Genomic DNA, 16162 nt, shown 5'->3' on the forward strand with positions numbered 1-16162 from the left:
AAAGAAGTCAGAGAGTTGTGGTCAGTAGGACGGAGTCTAGCTGGAGGCCTGTATCTTGTGGAGTCCCTCAGGGGTCGGTACCGGGACCAGTACTATTCAATATATTCACCCATGACCTGGACGAGGGAACAGAGTGCACTGTCAGCAAGTTTGCTGATGACACAAAACTGGGAGGAGTGGCTGACATGCCAGAAGGCTGTGCTGCCATTCAGGGGGACCTGGACAGGCTGGAGAGCTGGGCAGGGAGAAATTCAATGAAATACAACAAGAGCAAGTGTAGAGTCTTGCCTCTGGGAAAGACCAACCCTATGTACCTGTATAGGTTGGGGACTGAGCTGTTTGAGAGTAGCGTAGGGAAAAGGGACCTGGTGGTCCTGGTGGACAGCAGGATGGCCATGAGCCAGCAAGGTGCCCTTGTGGCCAAGAAGGCCAGTGGCATCCTGGGCTGTATTAGAAGGGGGGTGGTCAGTAGGTTGAGAGAGGTTCTCCTCCCCCTCCACTCTGCCCCGGTGAGACCACATCTGGAATAGTGTGTCCAGTTCTGGGCCCCCCAGTTCAAGGACAGGGAACTGCTTGAAAGGGTCCAGCACAGAGCCACAAAGGTGATCAAGGGGGTGGAACATCTCCCTTCTGATGAAAGGCTGAGGGAGCTGGGTCTCTTTAACTTGGAGGAGACTGAGGGGTGACCTCATAATGTTTGTAAATATGGAAAGGGCGAGTGTCAGGAGGATGGAGTTGGGCTCTTCTTGGTGATGGCCAATGACAGGACAAGGGGCAACGGGTGCAAGCTGGAGCATGGGAGTTCCACATTAACATAAGGAAAAACTTTTTCACTGTGAGGGTGGCAGAACACTGGAAGAGGCTGCCCAGAGACGCTGTGGAGTCTCCTTCTCTGGAGACATTCAAAACCCACCTGGACGCGTTCCGGTGTAACCTACTCCAGGTGGTCCTGCTCTGGCAGGGAGGTTGGACTAGATGATCTTTCCTTCCAACCCCTAAAATTCTGTGATACTGTGAATTCCAGCTGTCACCTGCTCTTAGCTGAGCAAGCCCTCAAGCAAGAAGCTCTCAGTTGACCCAAGCCCTCAACTTACCCCTTCTCTCTCTAAGGTGGAAGCTTCAACGGTTTGCCTGTGTGTGCACAAACTCATTGCTGCAGTACCTGCTCAATGCCAAGAGTTTACTTACAGCAATTGTCCTTCTCCAGAAGAAGAAATCAAACCTTGAGTTGGCTCCTATCTTCTGAGCTCTTGATCCTTCAGGGTGCAAGCATTTTAGCCCGCTCTTGACTTAGGATTCATAAGCACACCTACCATCTCTGGTGGCCAAATCCTAACCTATTTATTCAAATACTACCTTCTTGAGACACTTCTGAACAGTAGTTCAATTACAATCGGTCAATAACTTCAGAAAGCAAAATACCTGCGCTGTTGTTTCTATCTTTTGGCCTCAGTCGGAACGGCTTGTCAGTGAAGCACCGTGAGCCGTAACCTCTGCCTTTATTCCTCCGTCAGCACAGAAAGGCCGCCAGAGCTTTGTCAGACAAGCCGCTAGCGAATCACGACAGCCGGGGACAGCGACAAGACAGGCCGTGAGGCCGGGCTTTCGGCTTCCGCGTTTACAGGGACGCGATGCCATAGCAGCCAGAGCATACCGGCCGAGCCCGTACCTCCGCAGCCTCACAGGGCCACTCTCCGTCCAGCTCCCGCCCCTCCCCGCAGCGCGCAGCGCGCAGCGCACACCGCCTCTCCGCACCCCCAGCACCCCGGCGGGCACCTGCCCCGGCCGCGGGCCTGCCCGCCGCCGCTGGGCCGGCCGCCGGTAACCACAACCAGCCGCAGCGCATGCGCCGCGCCGGCCGCGCCCCGCCGCGAGGGGGGTGGGCCCCCAGAGAAAAGGGCGCCGCTGCCAGACGTAGCCGTTCTTTCCTGCCGGCGTTTCTGCATCCGGGTGAGAGGGGAGCGTCCAGCTGGAGGAGCCGCTGCCCACTTCCGGCACGCGCCGCCGCGGGTAGTCTGCCGGTCCGCCGCGCCCTGCCCGCCTCCCACCAGACGCGGTGTGAGTCTCCCGGCGCGGCGCGGGGCTCCGCTGTTGCTGTGGGGAGAGGTGCCGGGGGGGGGGGAAGTCCGGGGCCGAGGGGTGGAGGGTGGCCTCGGCCGCCTCCCGCTGGGCCGCCGGGCTCTGGGGCTGGGTGCTGGCGAGGCTCCGGCCGCCGCGGGAGCGGCGGGTGCGCTTGGGCTGGTCTACGCTGGAAGTGTACTGGCGTGTGCTTGCGTGCTTCCCCGAAAAGCACACGCCTGGTTGGAAAAAGCGCCCGCCCGCCCTTAGGGGCGAGCGTACCTGAGTTGTGACGGCTATGAAACTTTTTTTTGGAGAGCCTGGCAATTTCTGCCAACGTAATCGCTGTCTCAGTGGAGTCAGGGTAAACGCCGCTCTAGCTACGGTGAGACAGCGGTGTCATTACACTGTTTTGGTTTGGTGTTGGAAAGGTAACTCGCTCGTTGCCTTCCTTTCTGCTGTTTACAACTTCAGAGACTGAAACGAACGCGTGACTTTCGCATCTTCAGTTCTGACGCACGGTTCTGTTGCTGGTGAATGGTCTCCATAAACTGCTTGTGTGTGCTGTGTGTGGTGCTGAGAGTGCCTGTGCTGCTTAGAGGTGCATGAGCCGTCTTAACAGTTGTTACGTCGGCTGTCTGTACTGGAAATGGGAAGGTTTAAACTGCACCTAAATAGAATTCAGTTTAAATGTAAATGTTAGGTAACTTCATTGTCATGCGATTCGGTTTTAGTTTTTTTCAGTAGAATTGAAAGTAAACATCCCAGAAAACCTCTTTCATTAATACATAATACTTCCTCTCTCTCCCCTGCCCCCCCCCCCCCCCCCCCCCCAAAAAAAAAAAAAAAAGGAAGAGCCCGTGAGAGCGTTAATCTTGACGCTGTTCTTGGAGCTAGTGCAACAATGTCCATGTAGGTAGTACCAGGTTTTCACTAGTGCGGGTTGTCATCACAGGAAGTAAGGAATGAAGTCGAACCTGAGCAAATAAACTCGTTGGTGTTTATCTATGATCCGTGCTAGTGCTGCCTGCAGTGACAGTCACAGCTGTCTGAGGAGGTTAAAACATGACAACTGTCCGTAGTGGTAGGTGAAAGAAGACTTCAAGGCTGTGGTAACAGTGAGACTTCACTACAGTAAAGTTATAACTGATTTATTTCAGTGTATGAGAGAATGTTTATTAATGTAACTATTAATACAATGGTTATATATATGTGTATATATATATATTTAGTTTGGTAATTGAGAGAACCGAAAAGTGATACTTTAATTTTATTCCAAAGTTCGACTACTGTATGGTGATAGGTCCATGCATGCCCTGGCATGGAAATCCTATCGGCACTTTTTCTAATTGTACTACTGTAGCGTTGTGTTGATAAAGAGGCTTTTATGTAGTAATTAGGGAAATACTGCCATTGCTTTTATGACTTCTAAATGTTCCAGTTAAAAGTTGTTTGAAAGAACTTCTTCCTATTGTATTTGAATCCCTGTGTTGCACTAATTGGATACTTATATGCAGACTATTGACATCAGTCGTGCACCTCTGTATATGTCAGTGAGAGATCTTCTTTGCTTGCAGGGTTCTTATTTAAAACTGTAGTAAAAAAACAGATGAAGAAACTTTAAAATGTCAGGTTTTCACTGAAGCTAAGAGGTATATGCAGTACTGATAACTGGTTTTAAAAATCTTCTGATATGGTTTTTCCAGTGTAAAATCCAAACTCTTATTGTTTCCAACATGTAAGTTGAGGTTAAGGTAAAATACTGATGATTTGCAAAATAAATGCGGAACACACTTAACCTATTGTAGAGGCAAAGATTTTCTTTTTCATCCAACCTTTCTGTTGGTGTGTAGTGCCTATAATGATACAAGATCAAAAAGCAGTTGTGCCAGAATAATTTTTAAATTTAAAACACCCACATTTTTCTATCATAGAGTACATTCAGTAAGTACAAACATAAAATAACACTATATATATATGATATTCTTAAAGCATGAGTAGATTACTTTCCAATTGCTGTCAGCACTTGGCTGCTCCTTTGCATATCATGTAATGAAAAAAATTAATTTTACTTAGAGCTCATGATCAGCTGCATCTTCGTGTTCTTATGATGTAGTCAAGTGTTTCTTCTCATATATTGTAAGCCTCATTGTGGAACATTTGAAATAAGAAACATATTGCACTGTAATGTGTTACTTTTCCTTGAGATGAAAACTCTGATGTCTTGTGTCATGTAATTTTTCTAAAATTAAACTTAAAATGGAGGGGAGCAAATAAAAATTCACTTTTAAACATAAAATAAGTAGTAATTGTGTAACTTAAGAGTGTATAGTATTTTTATTTAGTATCTTTTCCTTAAAGGAAATAAAACTAGCCCACAATCACAATTCTTTTAAGCAATTTCTGTAAATGTATTCTAGATTATTTGAATTTTTAAACCAACACTTTAAAAGGTAACTAGTATTTCTTGTTGCCTAATTTCGATTTCTTTTTTTTTTTTCCCTAATGTAGGTAAAGGGGTGTATGTTCAATTCGACTGAAAATGAGCATGTTCCCAAATCACTCCGACTTGGGTCGTCCACATTTCCCTCCAAAACATCAACAACAGAATGGCTTCTTCAATAAGCTTCCTCTAGATATACCACCTACTCTTCTGTCTCAGCAGCAAATTGTTGGTACTGAGTTTAGGTTTCAAAACACAGTGTAAGTACAGTAAGATTCGATAGTGGAGACTGGGTTGAAAAAGGAGTTAACTGTCTTTTGAAAGAAGTATTTCTGTTTGTCAAGGATGTTTTTCATTGTTTTTAACATTAAACTTTGAAAACTAGGAATGTGTCATATGTAAAACACAGCTGTATCATTTCTCTTGGTGACCTGCAGATTTTAATGCTCTCTTGCCTTGTGCATAATGCATGGGATGCCATTGTACCGATTAGGGTTAATAATCCACAGTATTTGTTTACTGAGGAAAATAGGCATTAGATTAGATGGGGAAGAAACATTTATTCTTGGGGATAGATTTGAAGACACCATAATGTTCTTTAGGCTTTTAAATTTAACAGTACCTTAGGTTAATTTCTTTGCTAACCTTTTCTTACACGTGTGCTGTGAAGAGTGACTGTCTTCTATTTTTTTAATGAAAAATATATTATATACTGAAATGTCTCTTCATTTTGAATAGAAAAGACAGATGCTTATTGCTTTTAAGAAAAAAAATGACAGGACTTGCTGAGATTGATATTTACTTAAGAAAAACCTCAACCCATAAAAAGCATTTTAGTTATCGTATGAATAACAGTTATGGATGGTAGTCTTTCCAGGACTGTCTTGAGTGGGAACCTTGCAACTCTTCCGACTATTGCACTGCATCCAACAACTTATGGAAATGGCAGTCCGGTACATATATCTCATGCCCGCACGTCATTCCAAGGAAGAAAGTAAGTTCTTTGTGTGTGTGTGTGATTAATTCTGGTTGTAATGTACCCATGGTGAAGTGGTGAAGCATGTCTAATATCAATTGCTTGTGCAACTTGATTTTTGTTAGAAATTGCAATACTGAATAAAATGGTTTTTGATGAAACAGGCCATTGTGGCTCTTTAAAACGTTCATGTACCTGCTTTTGAGAATTTTAGTATTCATCAGTGACTTAGTATGTGTAGTTTTTCTCTTCCAACAGCTGTAGCCTTACAGTACTGTGATTTACATGTTTTAGTTTAATACTGTAATTGATCGTACTCTGTGTGTGCTTGACTATAAGAAGGTTTGTGTCAATAAACTGAGTGTTCTTTTCCTGTCAGTTTGTCCAGTTAAGACTGCACTCAATGTTTTATGGGAATTGTAATGTTTTTCTGATGACACACAAGGAGTTTCTCCCAATGTTCTTAATTATGTGATGCTTTATTTTTCAAATACAAAGTGCTAAATTCACGCATATTTAAGTTCTTTTTTTTTAAGGGGAATTTTATGGAAACATAGTTTTCCTACTTTTCAGAAAAACTAACCTACTTGAATTTACATAACTGCCTTTATTACTTTAGTTGCAACAGAAAGAAGAATTTCAGGTGAACATATGGTTTTATTTTCTTTTAACATTCTAGAAAAAAATCACTTATCAGTTCAGAAATACTAGTTGATATGTTTGTAATAATTCTGTGAATCAGCTGATAGAGAGGAAGCTTTATGTAATCTGTTTTCAGAACTATTTCCTGTATGCTGTTTCTCTTCCAGATTTAACAGATGAGAAATTAAGTCTGATTAAATATATGGTATTAAGTTATAGTTATAGTTGAGTAAATAATTATCACATGAACTAAAGAAGTTCCTGGTTTCATGCTGCATGCATGTTTTCCTTCTGACCAGTCTGGTTTGTGGAAAGCTGTGCTGTGTTACGAGGTTTGGAGTCAAGTAGTTATCCTTAGACCTTGATTCGACTCTTCTTAATGTATTTTTGCTGAATGTGAGTTTTTGCAAGTTGTTCTTGGTCAAAATAGGCTGAAATGACATTATGAGTTCCTTTAAGATTACAGGTAGGTGATGTTATCAGAAGTTCTCTCAGACTTGAAAACTGAAATGATGACTTGGGGTCTCTTTGGTTAAATTTTTATTATTAATAATACTATCTGTCCAGGTCCCCAGACTACTTTGATGCCAGCTTTTCGACTACAAGAACTGACTGTAGTTTTATTAATAGTTGGAACATTTGATTTCAAGCTTTTTAATTAAAAAAATGTGTGAATACCCCCATACTGGATAATTTTATGCAGTACTTGATGTATAAACAAAACATGAGTGTCCTTTCTTATTCTTTACTGTGGATGAACCACAGTATTCAACCACTGGTCAGCTTTCAGTCCAACTTCTTAATGAAGAGTTCAGATGCCAAGGGGCTGTCTCTAAGATCACTATATCTCTTCAAATACATTTGAATTCCTGTGACAAATGACTTAATGAGGAGATACAGACTAGTGTTCGAAAATGAGACATTAGGTTTATGGCCTGTGTAGCTTAATACAATCGTTAGTTTGATTTGTCAAATGAATAGTGTTTCTTTTTTGCCCAGATGACACAGTTTACTGTCTGTACAATCTAAGACACAAACAAATCCTATGTTTTGCATGGCTATTGTGATGAGCTGCTTTTTCTCACCTCCCCACTATGGAATTTCTTTTATTCATCACTGGGTATTCAGAACTCACAAAACTTCTCACTGCACTTAAACTGATTTGAAAGAAAAGTACCCTAACATAGTCTGTATGTATCTTTTTTTTAAAAAAAGTGTGTTGTCACCAAACTAGTATGACCGGTTTTCCAGGCTGTCCTGCTTAACTGAACTTGCCATTTGTGTTTCAATTGGTCAATACAGGTGCTCTTGTAAAGTAGTTGCATTAATTCACTTCAAGGCTAGCTGCACTTTTGCGGTTGTCTGTTCTCATTTCCCTTTCCAGGTTTATTTCACCTAATATCTAGGATGGACATGCCTTTTGTGCTGTAGAATCCCTGCTTTTAGTGAAATAGTCATGTAATTAAGCTTTAGTATTTGTACTTTATGGCAACTATCTCTTTAGTCGTAGGTCGGAGCTTGCAAACTAGATGAATATCTGAGTCGTTTGCTCTCTGCCCCTCACTCCCCCCTTTTTTTTTTTCTCTTTAGGAGGCTAAGTGGACAAAGAGTTCCATATGATGTCAAACGGCAGCGGCTTCATTCACATTGTTCTAAAACAACTGTAGTTAACCAGGCAGTGCCTTTACCAGAAGAACGTAGATACTCCTTCCCAGGATCAATTCAATCTCCACTGTTGCATGCACATTACATACCAGATTTAACTGGATGTCTCCCTCCATTGCCAGATACTTTATTTCCAGACCCTGTAGAAATCACTCTTCCTGTGGCCAAAGATAAGGTAATACCTTTCTGTGCCTGTGCTTTACATCTGCCTTCTGAGTAGGCATGGTCCAATGGTGCTGTGGGAGACCACAGAAATTTCGGCGAGGTTCTTTGGCAATGTCATGGGGTCTCTATCACTGAGCTGTCATTAGAAGGAATATCAATAAATGTAGCTGCCACTATGGTCCTATGTAGCCTCCTTGTGTGTTTGTTTGGGTTTGGAGCGTTTTTGGGGCATAGGGAAGATTGCCTGTTGATTATAGCGTGTAACAGTATTGTGAAAGAGAAACAGTTAACCTTCCATCCAAGATCTGACTACTTCTTTAATAGTTTATCTGGGATAAAAAAAGAAAGCTAACATACCAGTTTTAAGACTCATTTTTCTCCCTATTACTGGTAGGCAAATTGTTGACATTGGAGTCAGCAGAAGGTAATTCTGGTCTTTCACTGCCTGTTCCCTGAAAGGCTGCAGATACTCATGAGGCAAAGATTATTTTATGTGGATAGACATTCCGTAACAGATTGAACAAATTTAAAACTTTGCAGAAATTTCTTCCAGGGAGTTATTCAATATGAATTCAAGTGCAGTAAAACTATAGACAATGCAATAGGTCGTGGAAAATGATGCTGGATTTTTTTTTTTAATGAAGTCTTCTATGTTTGATGTAATTGTATCTCTGGCAGGAAAGAATGCTCACTTCACTGTATGTTTACTTTTTTAATATTTGTGTCAAGTTAAGTCAGCAGATTTTAGAGTTGTTTCAAGCATGTCAGCAACAGGCCTGTGATTTGAACAGAAAAGAGGTCTGCAGAACAGAACTTCAGAGAGAAATTCAGCGAATTTTTCCAAGTAAGTTTTGAATGTTATTACTCAATACCAGTTTAATGTTCTTCAGGTTTATGGTTCTTCCTTCCTCTTAAGCTATGATATGTCACATCATTTTTTGTTCTGTGATTCTTCTGTTACAGAGAGCAGACTCTTTTTGGTTGGTTCCTCACTGAATGGGTTTGGCACTCGTAGCAGTGATGGCGACTTGTGCCTGATGGTTAAAGAACAACCAGTAAGTAATTTAAAATATATATAGTTAAAATAAAGTCTAGTTTTAAAATGTATGTGCTTTTATAAGGCTGGATTCTAAAATGAGAAACAAATGGTCAGATCCTTTTAATAACATATTTGTGCACTCGTCATAGATGTGAACTGTGGCCCAATAATGTTGCGAATACAAATTTAACCCTATAAACCCTTTAAACCAATGAAACCTTCAGAAAATAAGCATTACCTTCATTCCATATGTGAAAAAAGCACAACAAAACAGAAAAGTAAATTGCCTAAAATCATGAAGAAAATTGTTTAGAGAACTCTAACTCATTTGAGATGCAGGAGCAACTTTTAATAAATACCGTTTTAAATTTCATTATTTAGATTCATAGCCACTAATTTTAGTGAGCAGGTATAAGAATGAATTTGATTTGCAAAATACCTAAGTATTTTTGGTGAGAGAAAATGTTTGAGTAGAATTTAGTTTGAGAGAAAAGATTTAACAGGAAAGAAATCCAAGTAGACCATAACTTTGAAAGAATTGAAGCATCATTGAAAAGGAAGAAAAGGACATTTTGTGAAGCGGGGCTAGATTTTCATCAAGTCCTATGATTTGTGAATGTCTTATAGTTACTTCACGTAATGAATACGAATTGTTCTATCTAGCTTTTGCTGTGTTAAATGTGTGTGTAGGCTGTGGAATATGATGATATACATGTTCATGTTGAATTCTGAGAATTAATTTTATTTGAAAAGTTAAGCACACTTACTTGGAACCTCTAAATGAGAGATAACAACTTTTTTCTTTAATTTTAATATCATATTTCAGGTAAATCAGAAGACCGAAGCAAGGCATATCCTCGGCTTAGTCCAAAAACTCTTCAGTACTAAACTCTGTAAGTTCCTGGCTACAGTTAGGTGGTAAGGTTACTGGCAATTTTGGAAAAAGAATTGATGCACAGTTGTAACTCATTTATGTGATTGCATCTTGTCTGGCTTCTAATCACAATATTGTTTGGAGAAAAGCTATAAATATTTAGTAATGTTACTTATCTTGGTGCTGATGCATAGTAATTAAAAAACCTAACAGTTGCCTTGCAAACTACTGGACTTCTAGAACAGGTAGCATCCAAAAAGACTTTTGAATTGTGGACCACAATTGCAGCGAGCGGGAAGTAATTTCTGTTTGGGAGTCCTCTGTTAGTGAACTCTTACTACTCTCTTAGATTGCAGTGCTTTCCTGGGGACAACACTCTTAAGAATTTGTAAAATCAGATATCGCTCACAGTAGACTGTGTAGAATTGATCTTATCTTTTGGGGGGGCTGGGGTGGGGGGTGGCCTTAATACCAGTGAAATAATTATCTAAGGTGCCTAGTGAAGAAAATACTAAATGTTGACAGTACCAGCACATGTAGGAGAAACGGGTCAGTTTGTAGTTCTTATAAGTTGTTGTCCAGACTCCCTTCAGGTGAAGAATTCACAGGGGTAGTTCTTGACTTAAATGTGAAAGCCTCCTACTTCAAACAGGCTTTTGTACCATCCTTTGACCTATAAAAGACCCTGTCATTTATTGATATCAATGACCATGTCCTCCTGCTTCTCAGACTCCTGATATATTCTTTAATACCGCTCCTTGTATTGCTGTTCTGAACAATCCTGCAATGGTAAATGGAACAAACCATAAATTTAAATGCAGGCTTAAAAATTTCTTCATTGGCAAGTGTGCATACCTGGATTTCAACAGCTCACTTGGAGAGAGACTTGATAGATTTGTCGCAGAATAGGCATCTGATATTTAATGTCTTATTAGTATTGTGTATTGAAATTTGTGTAAGTAGTCCAGAATTTAGTCTGGATTTGCCTAGGATGCAAGTTGTTCCAGTGCTTTCTGTGAAGCACAGTGATAAAATAGTTGTGGTTTCACGGATCAGAAAGGGAGTGTATAAACTATCACCTCTTTTCAAGAGGTTGTGTTCTGTGACTCTATTTAGACAAAATAGAGTTTGTTTGCCAGGGAAGATGAGTATCAGAAAGACATGATGGTCATGTGGGAGAGATCCCTGACTGTTTTTGTTTGTGCCATTACTCATTTTTGATGCTTTCCTAATTCTCTATTGTCTTGCAAGTGCCTTTGGTCAGCTTCATTTAGTCAAAATGTTCTTTGGAAGGTGAGGCAGGACAAAACAGTGCTGATATTACCGCTTCTGTCAGACTCTTTTAGCTGTGGTATGTAGACACCTTAGGTCATCGCTTCATAATCTTGACTTCACTATGGGCATGAATTTCTATACCTAGCCATCTGTCCTTGTGTCTGCATATGGATGTTCTGTGGACAGAACTGATAGAAAAAAGTTGTTTAAAAATGTTCACCTGATTCAAAATGAAAAGGCTTTGCCATGTAAGTCTTTCCATTTGGATTGAGTTCCTTTACAAACTGTAGCTCAACTATGCTAAGGTTCAGTACTTCTGAAACAAGGGAGTTGCCCAGTTATTTTGGTTAAGGCTTATTTAGGCAAATACAGTAGTTGTCACTCATAATTTCAGACTAGCTTGTGGGTTGATTTTTGTTGGGGGTGTGCCCGTAGGCTAGACTTCAGAAGCTAATAGATTCATATGCTTTTTCTTTGCCTCTGGGGAAACAACCATAGCAGTATGTGCTTCGGTGGTGTCCTTGACACTTCTGCAGGTTTGTGGAGTCAGGTTTACATGCTTAGAAATGGCTGTTCATTGTCAGCTCCAGATTGGCTGCTAAATTCTTTTTTAATGGAACTGCAGTTTAAGTGATTTCCTACCTTCTACTGTTTTCAGAAGTCAGCTGCTGCTTAATCATTGAGGATAGGATCTACAAGTACCTACATTTAAAGAAAAAGCCTACAGAAATTGTAATTCTTTTGAAACATTACTTCAGCTTGAACCAGAATTCTAGATTTGCAACTTTTAAAGGCTTAGCAGTGCACGTATGCTGCTGCTGTGTACAAGCAAGTGTAAGATTTGTCTGTACCAAGCTTCTTTAAGAACTGCAGTTTCATTTCTGTAAAGGGTTGAGGCTGGGCCAGCCACTACTGAATGACAGACGTTCTCTATTAACCCCTCCCCCCTCCCACAAGGGGAAGGGAGAGAGAATAGGGGAGAGAGACTTACAGGTTGGAAAAGAAAACTAAAATGGCTTTAATGAAACAATAACAATAAAAGAAAAGGTAATAAGAAAATAATGAAATGTATACAAATGTATACAAAACCGATACCGAGCCCAACTGCCCCACACCATACGTCACGACTGACACTGCAGGGCTGGCACTGGGGAAGTCCCAAGCTGGACTCGACAGCAGATGGGAAATGAATGCAGGAGCTGGACTCTGGCGCTCGATTCAGGGATGCATGGATCGGGATCCAAGACAGAGGAATGGATGGAGTCCTCCTCAGATGTTGGCCATCAAAGAAGAGGGCTTGACCCTCATGATCCCTCAGCTTTATACTGCCTATGACATATGTGGGATGGAACACTCTGTTGGTCAGGTTTGGATCACCTGTCCGGTTTGCTCTTCCCTGAAGGTGCAGCCTTTTTATGTACCTGCAACCCTTTTCACTTACAGCACCCCAACACAGAGTACAAGATCTAGCAGTGACCTTGGTGCTGTAGGAGCAAGTATAAGCAAGAGCCTTTCTGCATACCATTCCTTGGTAGTAACTATAAACATAAAGCGCTCTTGCTACTAGAAGCAGTCACTCTCTGGAAAAACATGCTGTTGACTTTAGAAAGTGCAGTTACTTAGAAGAGACTTAACTGAAAAGTAAAATCACTAAAACAGAATTAGTGCTATTTTAGCCCAAGCCAGGACAATTCCAACAGTATTCTGTATATTACTGCATGTGCTTTTTAACAACCTATGAAGCTTTATCTGATCATTGTTTTTAAGTTTTGTGCTGTCCAGTTAATACATATGGTGCTGTCCTGTAATCTTAAGGTAAATCCTCTTTAACAATACTAGTTAAGTATTTCCTTCTTTCTTCAGTAGAAGAAAGACTGCAGCATGTGGTCAATAAGTATGTGAGCTGCCTTTAAATTTATTCCTTGCTCCACAAAAGAGCAAGGAAATAAACATAGTTTGGACCACACATGAAAGCTAATCAAGTATGTGCCAATATGTAAGAGAAACAAGAAGCGGGGAGGAAAGATAAGTTATTTAAAATGAAGTTGCTGGCCTGGTTATGTGAGAATTAAAAGGCCAAAAAGAAATAAGGAAGAGATTTGTAGCATAGGTAATGTTCTAGAGCTTTTTTAACCTTTTTCTATATCACTTCTGTTCAGAAGCTTGGGAGAAGTTTTTTCTAGCTGTGTCTCTCCTAACATCTTTGTCTTTGTTCTTGTACTTTGATGTTTCTGTACATTTGAAAATAAGGGCTGTAAGAAGAGCGTGAATCTCTGCTTATTTCATCTTAATTTCATGATTGACTGATAAATTAGGAAGCATTTCAAGTGCAGATTAGATTGATCTCTTTCACAATTTGTTTTTCGAGTAAATCATCTTCAGAACTTTAAGTGCCATCTCTTTTATCCTTTATATACAGTTAACTGTGGTTGTTAGATTAGTGTTTCATTCTATGAGGTTTGGGAATAGAATTCAAAATTTATCTAAGCTCCAGCTTATTTCAGTTTCAGGCTTACAGAAGGTAACAAGTGTAAGCAAGGAATTTGAGCCCATCAGATTTACTCTTAGAGCAGAGGCTTTTCTGTGTTGTCATTTTGCTCCTAGAATGCTGATTGAAATAAAGATGTGTTCTTTTTGAGTAGTCTAGTCACACAGTAAAGTAGGAGAAAGCTGCTGATACTTATTCACTGTTTTTGTGGGACATGTTGTAGTGGTATGTACTGTATTTCTCCTGGACTAGAGAGATGTAAGGATAGCAGCAATATATCTTCTGTTTCAGAGACTAGCAGAGTACCTGTAACGTTTTGACTGACTTAGTTCAGATGCCTGCACATACCTGTTTTTTTATGATATTGGCTAAATTCCCAGAACTGTACACTTAAGCCAGTGTCTTTTAGAAATGTGAAATGTGAAACATGAATTTGGGGTGATAACGGTTACTACATGTTAAAGAGAGTATAATCCAAATGACTGAGAGTAAATGTCAAACTGATTACTCTTCAGATTTGTCTAGGCAGGATTCATTTGAAAAACAGCTTAGCAGTACTGTGTTGACTGATGTTTACCAGATGAATAAATAACAAACAGCTCATTTTCTCTTAGTTATAGAAAGAGGTGCAGTAGTGTTGAGACTAGGATACCGGAGTGGAATCTGCCTAACGGTTGTCTAGTAGGGAAAGTGCAACAGCTAGTACAAGCAAGGGAACTTGAACACAAATGAATGATCTTGAAGGGCTGTGTAGGTGGGTGAGTGAATTCCAAACATCAACAATTAATTCATCCTGTGCTGGATTGTACCCTCCTGGATTCTTCATGACTCTGGATTTAGACTTCCCTGTGGCCAGTTTCACTTTCTGTAGTATAACCCTATCAATGAAACCAAGCTACATGTGCAGGATGACAAAGATCTTTTTGGCATATACCATGTTTGGAATTAATATTTTGTACAATTGCTTAATCTTTTACTCTGTAAAAGAAAAGAGAGACTTAAATGGTTTAATCTGAAATTATGCATGAATAAGATATTTATAAAACAGTACATAGCCTTCTTTGAAGTGGTTATATTCTTTTTCACTAAAGCTGAAGTGGCATTTGTGACTTTTTTTCATAGACTTGCTCAAAACTGTGGAGCAGCTGTGTGGAATTCATTATGTGTATTTTGGTGTAACCCCTCTGGTCATAGCTTCAAGGTCAGATAGTCAGTTTACTAAGGCACTTCACTCAGTCTGTATGTATTTCAGAATTCCACACCCTGTGCTTGTGACTGTTTCTTCCCTTGTATATATGACAATCTAATGCACAATAAAGATTCTTCTAACAGTGGCACCAGTGTGAGCCAAGAAAGGGGGTACCAGCGGCAAGTTACTTCCTTCTAACATCCTCTTTGCTTTGTTTCATCCTGGGAAACAGACTGGGATTATGTTTTGGGGTTGTTTGGTTGGGGTTTTTTTCTTAGCCAACTAGTTCGTCACAAGCATCCGTCAAGTGTTGGGAGGCATTTGCAGAGAAGGTAGTGTTTGGAAGTGGATTGCCCCTAGAATGAGTTCAATTAACTTCTGAAGGGCACTTGAGGAAGGTCATAGTGAGGAAAGTTGAATTGCTGTGGCATGCAGATAGATACCAACTGTTGTCTAACCTGTGCTAATGTGCTGGGCATCTTCGTCATAAATTTGGTAGTGAAAGGAAAGGAGGCAGACACCTCTACACGCTTTATAGCTTTGCTTTGAGAAAGTTCTGGGATGCTGGAAGAGGGATGCTTGGGTGTGTCTACAGGTGCAGCTAGAAAGAGGAGATGCTTGTGTAAGTTGTACTAGATTGTACATTCAGTGAACATGGATTGGAGTTCTGTAAAGATTCTTCCTTTAAAATTAGTAAGTTAATAAGAGTATCTCTTTTTGAGTGCCAGTCTGTGTGTTGCTTAGGATCATATAATGCATTCAAATCCAGATAAAGGGTTACCTTAGGTGAAACCTGTCTAAATGTGCGTATCCATAAAATGCTTTCAGAAAGTCTCAAAAAAAAAGTAAAATGTGTTTTAATTTAATATCGCACAGTGGGGTTTTACCAAAAGTGGTCATCCAAATGCAATGGAGAGGACACTGTTTAATCAAGATTGCTATCCAAACTGGTAGAAATACCTTTTTTTTTTTCCCCAAAACCTGAAGATCAGCTTTTATTTAAGGTTATTTATAGTCTGCATTACTTCTAGCTTTGCCACTTATTTATGCTAGTTTGAGGTTAGTTTATAGAAGCAAGAGGAAAATGCGTGATAGATATGAGCAAATTCAAGTGGTCCTAGATTTTTGCAACAGAAGAACCTGCTAAAATCATGCCTTTTGCCCAAATTCATATTGTGTAACCTACGGGCTCTACTTTTCTTTGCCCTTTCCATGACTTTCTTGGGCGCATTTCTCATTCAGGATTAGTGCAACTACTAAATATAGCCTGAGGTATAGTCAGGAATAGTGAAATTGCAGATAATAGGACTGACACAACTGTTTGGGGACCCGAGTGCAAAGGTGCATT

At 40.3% G+C, this 16162-nt stretch overlaps 1 protein-coding gene across 4 annotated transcripts in view; it reads left to right on the forward strand.

The window, feature by feature from the left end:
* The first annotated feature begins 4594 nt into the window (after window positions 1-4594).
* Window positions 4595-16162, forward strand: part of TENT2 (terminal nucleotidyltransferase 2) — a 47596-nt gene continuing 36028 nt past the window's right edge. Inside the window, exons 1-6 of one of the 4 annotated variants that reach the window (XM_086480556.1) lie at window positions 4595-4761; window positions 5370-5495; window positions 7710-7959; window positions 8679-8793; window positions 8913-9004; window positions 9815-9881. In XM_086480556.1, coding sequence (XP_086336682.1) covers window positions 4601-4761; window positions 5370-5495; window positions 7710-7959; window positions 8679-8793; window positions 8913-9004; window positions 9815-9881 — 811 coding nt within the window. In that variant the 5' untranslated portion in view covers window positions 4595-4600. Of the gene's footprint in view, window positions 4762-5369; window positions 5496-7709; window positions 7960-8678; window positions 8794-8912; window positions 9005-9775; window positions 9882-16162 lie in introns of all 4 variants that reach the window. The other 3 variants (XM_086480557.1, XM_086480558.1, XM_086480559.1) reach the window with 3 other exon arrangements.

The sequence above is a fragment of the Leptosomus discolor genome, chromosome Z (genome assembly GCF_034619465.1).
Source record: "Leptosomus discolor isolate bLepDis1 chromosome Z, bLepDis1.hap2, whole genome shotgun sequence".
NCBI classification, from domain to species: Eukaryota; Metazoa; Chordata; class Aves; order Leptosomiformes; family Leptosomidae; genus Leptosomus; species Leptosomus discolor.